The sequence below is a fragment of the Lonchura striata genome, chromosome 3 (assembly GCF_046129695.1).
Source record: "Lonchura striata isolate bLonStr1 chromosome 3, bLonStr1.mat, whole genome shotgun sequence".
Taxonomy (NCBI): Eukaryota; Metazoa; Chordata; class Aves; order Passeriformes; family Estrildidae; genus Lonchura; species Lonchura striata.
The window spans coordinates 27,962,786-27,970,480 of NC_134605.1; the positions used below are offsets into that span (position 1 = coordinate 27,962,786).

At 54.8% G+C, this 7,695-nt stretch overlaps 1 protein-coding gene across 1 annotated transcript; it reads right to left on the bottom strand.

Annotated features, from left to right (window-relative positions):
* Positions 1–470: 470 nt before the first annotated feature.
* PAX1 (paired box 1) lies at positions 471–6,934 on the bottom strand. The gene is made up of 6 exons (XM_021537627.2): positions 6,880–6,934; positions 6,071–6,241; positions 4,312–4,998; positions 2,954–3,099; positions 2,534–2,747; positions 471–634 (listed from the first exon to the last, which is right to left on the bottom strand). Exons 1-6 carry the CDS (start codon positions 6,932–6,934, stop codon positions 543–545), a joined length of 1,365 nt encoding a protein of 454 aa, XP_021393302.2. The 3' UTR covers positions 471–542.
* Positions 6,935–7,695: the final 761 nt, after the last annotated feature.

The following is a 7,695-nucleotide window of genomic DNA, read 5'->3' on the forward strand; positions in this document are numbered from 1 at the left end:
AATCGCGGCATCCAACAGTCCTCGGGAATATGGGGAAGGAGAAGGAAAAACTGAAAGCAAGGGGGAGAAAATACAATAAAATAAAATAAAATAAAATAAAATAAAATAAAATAAAATAAAATAAAATAAAATAAAATAAAATAAAATAAAATAAAATAAAATAAAATAAAATAAAATAAAATAAAATAAAATAAAAAAAGCAAAATAAAATAAAATAAAATAAAATAAAGCAAAATAAAATAAAATAAAATAAAATAAAATAAAATAAAATAAAATAAAATAAAATAAAATAAAATAAAATAAAATAAAATAAAATAAAATAAAATAAAATAAAGAAGGAAGACTGAGTCTCTTCCATCATCCCTTTCCAATCCAATGGAGGCTAAGTGTTCCTCCGGGAATGTCCTGCCGGGGATTTGCCGAGGCAGAAAGTCACCTGTCACTGCCTAGGCTGTCCCCTTGTCCCCACTCCGGGCTTCAGCCCCGGGCTGCAGGAGCTGATTCCAAGATTCCAAGAGTCCCTGGGGAGCTGCTCGGCGGCTCTAGGACGAGGAGGTCGGGATGGAGATTCCATGGATGGCGCTCAGGGGCTCCGGAGCTTTCCGCACGGGGCTGGGGGGTTTTCTGTCCACCCCTGCAGGAAGGGGGAGAGGGAAAAGGACAGACCAGACAAGGGATGGAGGGACTCCGAGCACGGGGGGACACCCCAAAAACCGCCTCAAGAGCCGCTCGGAGTCCCGGAGTCCCCCCAACAGCGCATGTGACCCCACCCCCCTACCCCCCTCACAGTGACAGGGACAACGCTGGTGGCACTGCCAGGGACATGGGGTGACCGGGCGAGGTGGCCCCGACCAGTCCCAGCCACGCACAGAACACATCCCTAAAAATTCCTAAAATTTGGGGTGTCCTGGGAGGGGACTGTGCTAGGGAGGGGAAGAGACAGGACAGTGCCACCATTCCAGAGGTGAGGAAATTCCCGCTGAGCTCCGTCCTACCCCAGCTCAGCCCTCGGGAATTCTGCCTTTGGGGACCGGGATATTTATCCCGGGGCTCCTGGAGGCACTGGGATAAGCAGGGAGGGTTTTCGGGGGAAATCCAGGAAACTGAGAAAGGGCTGAAATTGCCTGGCTGGGATTTGCTTCCTTCTTTCCAGGCTTTTCCCATTTTTCGCACTCGCTACAGGTACCCCAGTCCACCCTACCCTTCCTCCTCCAGCTCGTTTGTCGGATAATCCAACATTTTCCTCGTCCCAGGCAAGTGGCAGAATCAGAAAACCGATCCAAAGGGAAAAATGGGAAAATTTTTAAATAAACTTTAAAGAGAAAAATAAAAATCAATTTTAAAACCACATGTAATTAAACCCCATCAATAAATCTACAAAGGTCTACAAAATCTACAAAAACCTACAAAGGTTTAGAGAAAGTCTGGGGACAAAACAGCTTAAAAATGGGAAATCAGATAATTCAGGCTCCAAATAATTTTAAATACCTCGAAAATATGTTAAATATGTAAAGGTGCCTGTGGTCGTTTTATATCCTTTTTTTTTTCTTTCCTTCTTTCTCATTTTTTTCCCATTCCTTTTCCTTCCTTCTCTCCCTTTCATTTCTCTCCCTTTTTTTGGTTTTTTTTTTTTTTTTTTAATCTTTGAATAATCGGTTTGAATTATTTCTTTTCACCGTCAGTCGCTCCTCCCGGGCACAGCTGAGGTTACAACTCGCAGCAGGTTAGAAACGATAAAATTATTTAAGAACAAACAAATAAAAAATCCAATCAAACAAATAAACAAAAAACCAAACAAAAATTTTAAACCCCAGAAAAAAAAACAACATAAAAAAGGACGAATAAATAGGGAATTAATTGCCAATTAATTAAAATAATAGAAAATCAAATAACGTGGGGAAAATGACAAAAATGTCGAAGGGGATTTTATAGCCAGGGCGGAAAAATCGGAATTTTTAGAACGAGGGAATCGAGCTCTATTAATGAAGCGAAATAATTAACGGGAGATAAAAGCAACGCCCCCCCGGACAGCCTCAAATTGCTCCCGTGGGATTCCCGGCAGAGCATTCGGAGGGAAATAATTCATTAATAACGCCGGGAACCAATTAAATAAAATAACGGTTAATTATTATAACTAATAACTATAAACAAATAGTTACATCATTGTTGTCAGTTAATAATTACTAGGTAATTACTAGGGATTAATGCTTCCCTGTCAAGGCTTCTGCTTTTCCAGAAAGGCTCCCGGTTCTTGGAATCGGTGTCAGTTTGGGGGAATACGGGGAAAGGCTCCTGCTCTCTTTCGTCACACTCCCGCATTCCCGGGGACACGAGCAGCCCGGGAATCTTCCCCATTCCCTGGCGGCTCCCAGAGAGCGAGGAGGGAAATTCCGATGTAGAGCCGGCGTGCGGCGCGGATCCCGGCGTGGGGAATGGGACGGATCATTCAAATCCCCCGCGGGACGGCCCCTCCTGAGCCTGGGGTTCCCTCCCGGCCCTGTCCCCGCGCTGTCCCCGCGCTGTCCCCGCTCACCTTCACTGCTGGGCTGCTTGAAGGCCATGGTCAAGTCGCCGCCGGCGAGGGTCACGCCGTGGCCGTGGTGGCCCAGGGGGGTCCCCTGCGGCTGCCAGGGGGGGCCCGGGGCGATGTAGGCGCCGGCGGAGCCGCCGTAGACGCCGGGCTGGCTGGAGGGGGGGTAAGCACAGGCCGGCAGGAAGGTGCCCATGGAGGAAAGCCCCGCGCCGGGCTGGGGACAAGAACGGGGACAGAAGGGGACAGGGGCTCAGAACAGCCGGCCCGGCGCGGGGCATCCCGCTCGGGGGCGGACGGGGCTCCCTGTCTCTCTTTCCATCTCCCCGGCCCCTCCCTGATCTCCCCGCCTTGTCCTCCCCTGCCCCATTCCAGCCCCACTCCTGCCACGCTTCCCTGTCCCCTCCTGTCCCCAGCCCTCACCTGGGGGTATTTGATGTCGCCGTCCATGGCAGCCTTGTCCAGCCCGTTGACCGCCTGTCCCGGCCCGGGAAAGCTGCTTCTGCTCCCGCTGGGCCACTCTTCCATTTTGGGGGGGTACGCGGCCCCCTCGGTGCCAGCCAGAGCCCCTGGGGAACAGAACGTCAGCCCCGAACCCCTCGGGCCGGGCCCGAGCAGCTTTTGGGGTGAAAGAGAGGAAATTCTCGCTTTTCCAAACGCCTGGTTGTGTAAACCCAGGGACTGGGGGCACAAGAACCCGCGTTTCCTCCAGCATTCCGATATCTGCGATCACACCGCGGGGAGAGGCTGCGGTGTCCCCCCCAAATCCCGCTCGTCGCCCCCCCCACGCTCCCAGTTCCCAATCCCCGATAATTCAGGGGCCCAAATTTCTCTCCTGACGAAGGGGATTTGGAGAAGTGACATCGGAATTTTAAGGATAAATGATTGCGCGGGGGGAAACGCATGCGGTTGATTTACTTGAGCTTTTGGAAGGATAAAAGGATCCGCACCCCCCTGCCACGGCCCGCTTGTCCCGCCTTGGAGCCGGTGGAGATCGGCCTTGGCGCTGCCGGTGCTCCCGGAGCCCCAAAATTCCCAGATTCCTCGGAAGAATCCGGGAGGCCGGATCCGAGTTGCCTTCTCTTTCCTTTTCTCCCTGATTTTTCCTCTCCTCCTCTCCTCTTATTTTCCCTTCCTTTTTTTTTTTTTTTTTTTCTTTTTTTTTTTTTTTTTCTAATGCCCCTTTGCGGAGCGAAATTCAGGGCTCCGAATTTGCGGTCGGCAATCTATCATCCCTAGGAAAATATTTTCCACATTTTTCATAAAAAGTTCAAGATGTGGCTGAGCCGAAGCCGCATCTGGCCCCGCCGCCCCGACGGGGTGGTGGAGCGGGGGGAGGCCCTTGGGAGAAAAAAAAGGGGGGAAAATGGGGTGGGGGGAAGGAAAATATACTAAACAAACAAAAAGAATTGGAACAAAGAGCAAAAAAAGAAAGAAACTACAACAACAAAAACTCGAAATAATAAAAAGAAGGAAAGACGCAAAAAGGCACGAAATGAGCAAAGAGGCACGAACCAAATAAAAAGTCGAAACAAGCAAAAAAAAATTCCCGAACGAGCCAAAAAGCACGAAAGAAACAAAACCCCCGAAACAAATAAAAAACACGAAACCAACAAAACCCTTGAAAAAAACAAACAAAAAACCCAACCGAACAAAAAACCGCCAACACGAAGAGACAAAAAAACCCTAAACCGACCAAAAAAAAAAAAAAAAATCGGCTAAAAAAACCCACTAAAAAAGGGCGAGAGGGGGTGAGGGGAAGCGAAATGGCCGGTACCCACCCGCCTGCTCCACGAAGGTGCGGATGCCCAGGATGTTGGTGACCGAGTGCGCCGAGGGCCACGAGTGGGCCAGCGCCACGGGGGGGACCCCGAGGTGTCCCCCGGCGTGTGCCCCGGCCTTGGCGGGCGGCGGCGCCGCGGGGCCCGGGTACGGGTACTGGTAGATGTGGGCGCAGGGCAGCGAGGCCGGGGGCGGCCCGGCGGGGGCCAGCGGGCCGATCTTGTTGCGCAGGATGCGGCTGATGGAGCTGACCGAGGGCACGTTGTATTTGTCGCACACGCCGTCGGCCAGCAGGCGGTCGCGGATCTCCCAGGCGAAGATGCCGGGGTCGCCCTGCTTGTAGTCGCGGATGTGCTTGACCACGGCCGGCGTGGTGACCCGAGGCTTGCTGCCGCCGATGGCCCCGGGCAGGATGGAGCCCGTCTCGTGGTAGCGGGCCAGGATCTTGCTGACGCAGCCGTGCGACACGCGGAGTTGGCGGCTGATGTCGCAGGGCCGGATGCCGAGCTGCGCCAGCTCCACGATTCGCAGGCGGATGGCGTTGGGCAGCGGGCGCCCGTTCACGAACACGCCGCCCAGCTGGTTCACCTCGCCGTACGTGTGCTCTGCGGGGCGGGATGGCACGGGAGCGGTCGTGATGCCCGCGGGCTGCCCCCGCAGCGAGCAGCCGCGGGATGGGGATGGCGCTGCAGCGGGAAGGGGAGAGGGAAAAGAGGAGAGAAAGGGAAAGGGGAAACGAAAGAGGGAGGGGGGAAAGGAGCAAAAAAGGGAAGAAAGGAAAAGAAAGGGAAGAAAAGGAAAGGAAAGGGGGGAAAAGGAAGAACACAGGGAGGAAAAAAGAAAAGGGTAAAAAGGAAAAGGAGAAGAGGGGAGAAAGGAAGGGGGAAAAGGAAGGGGAGGAAAAAAGGAAAAAGAAAAAGCAGAACGAGAATGAGAGGGGAAGAGAGAAAGAGGGAGAAAAAGCCCAAGGTAAGGGGAAAGAGAGAAAGGAGACATAAAGATAGGAAAAAGTGAGATAAAAATGACAGTAGAAAAAGAAGGGGGGGCAAAGACAGGGAAAGAATGAAAGAAAAAGAAAAGTCAGGAACGACGAGAGGGAAAAACAGGACAGAAAAAAGGAGAGTGGGACAAAAGGAGAGAAGGCAAAAGAACGAGAATGGGAGAAGGAGTCGCAAGGAGGGAGCGGAGCGAATGCGAAGAGAGGCGCGGGGAGGACGCAGCAGCCCGGAGCCCTCCCGGCCGGTCACTGCGCCCCGGGACCCCCAGCCGCCTCCTGCCCCTTCCCGGTGCTCAGGTTCGCCAGGAGCCCGTCCCAGACGCGTCCCGGAGCCCGTCCGGGGCCGGCCGCACTCACCCATGGCCCGGCGCGGGGAGGGGGCAGCGCCGGGCGGCCGCTCCGCAGCCGCGGCATAGAGAGCCGGGGGGCGGCCGGGCCGGGGGGTCCTGGCGGCGCCGGGAGCGATCCCCGCTCGCGGGGAGCCCCCGCCGCTCCTCGGGATCAATTTGACGTGGGAATCACGTCAATCGCGGCCGTCACGGCTGCAGCGCTGCCGCCCATTGGCTCCCACCCGCTCCTAAATGGCCGCGGCCAGTGGGGCCGGGGGAGCCGCCCCCTCTGCCCGCCCCCTCGGGGTCCCTCCACCGCCGGGGACCCTCTCCGAGCGCCCCCGAGCTGCGGGAGGGCACGGCGGGGACACCGCGGGGGTCCCATTGCCCCCGAGCCGCGGCCCCCCCGCTCCCTCCCCGACTGGTTCCCACGCGGGACAGGGACACGCACCTGCCCCGCCTCCGGCCCCGCGTTTGGGGGCATGGCCGGGGGCTGCGGGACGGGGCAGAACGGGCCGGGCGCTCTTTCGGGGGACATGAAGCGCCCCTTGGGGGGCTCGCCTGCGGACGCGCTACTGCCCAGCTGCCGGCGGCGAAATCCGCCTGTTTCGGCCCCCAAAAAAACCCACCGGGGGCAAATCCGTCAAACTCAGCTGGGGCGAGCGGCCGTGGGATCCCCGGGGATTTTTATTCCCCCTCACGGAGGGCTCGGTAGAAAGACCGTGAGTGTTTCCCGCGAAAGACTGAAGGGTGAGGGACTAGGGGGGAAGCAGCGTGTGGAAACGTGCCCGCCAGCTCGGGCAGGGGGCACGAAGGACACCCCTGCTCCGAGCTGTGGCGCTGAACCCAACCGGGGCCTCAGCGCTGGAAGAAGTCCCGGGAAAGCGAGCGGATCGATTAACCGGGAGCCCCGCCTCGCCCGGGGGCGAGGGTCCTGCGGGTGCTTCTCGCCCGCGGTGGCAGCCCGGTGGCAGCCCCGAGGCGATGAGCCCGCCGTGCTCGCTCCGAGGAGCGGCTGCCGCAGCCCCCGGGGAGGAGGCGATCGAAAAGCGGCCGGGCAAGGCAGGTGCGGCTCTACGGCCCTGAGGATCCCTGGGGATGGGTTTTTTGGGAGGTCTGGGCGTCCTCTGCCGCCGATGGAGGAGCCTTTTCCCCCTTCAGCCGGCGCGCGGAGGAGCCGAGTCGCTGGAGCATCCCTTGATCCCTGGGGATGAGGCTTTTCCAAGGAAAAGATGCCTCACCTGCTCCCCGCACGCCACCCGCGTCCCCGGAACCCTGCCGGGTTCCCGGGGACATCACCGGCATCCAGTCCCCGCAGGAATGTGCGCCTGGATATAGCGGGGATGGAAAGGGATCTGAAGGAAACGGGAAGGGAAAGAAGAAGGAAAGGAATAATACAAAGAAAACGAAGGAAAATAAGTAGAAGACGGAGGGAAATCAACATGAAAAGAAAACGAAGAAGAAAAAAAAAAAGAAAACAGAAAGGAAGAGAGGTAGATGATGAAGGAAAGTTAAGCGGGAGAAATTAAAAGAAAAGGAAGAGAAAATAAAAGCAAAAAGAAAATAGGTTTTTAAATTAGGATTAAAAAAACTAAGGAAAAATAAGGGAAAACAGAAAACTATTAAAAGGAAAGGGGAAAGAAAGCGAGAGAAAGAAGGAAAAGGAAAGGGGCGGCTGCTCAGGTGAGATGTGGCAGGAAAATCCCAGTAAATTTGCTCCCTGTGGAGCTCCCAGAGCAGCATCGGACCCCCAAACCTGCTCCTCCCTGGCCATTCCCTGTCCTGCCCTGTTCGCGATGGTTTCGATCCGCTCTGGCTCCTCTTTCCCTTCTCCATCCCCTCTTTCCCTGCTTGAACGCTATACAGCGTGAAAAAAATATTATAAAACCCTTAATTTTCCCTGGTTTTGTCAAAGCTGATGGGATTTTTGTGGGTATTTTTATGCCCGGCTGAGCCTCGGATGACGGAGGCGCGATTTTGCGTCATGAATTTTGCTGAGTAAAAATCCAGAGGAGCGGGGCGTTCTGGAACTTTTTTTTTAATTTTTAAATAGAACT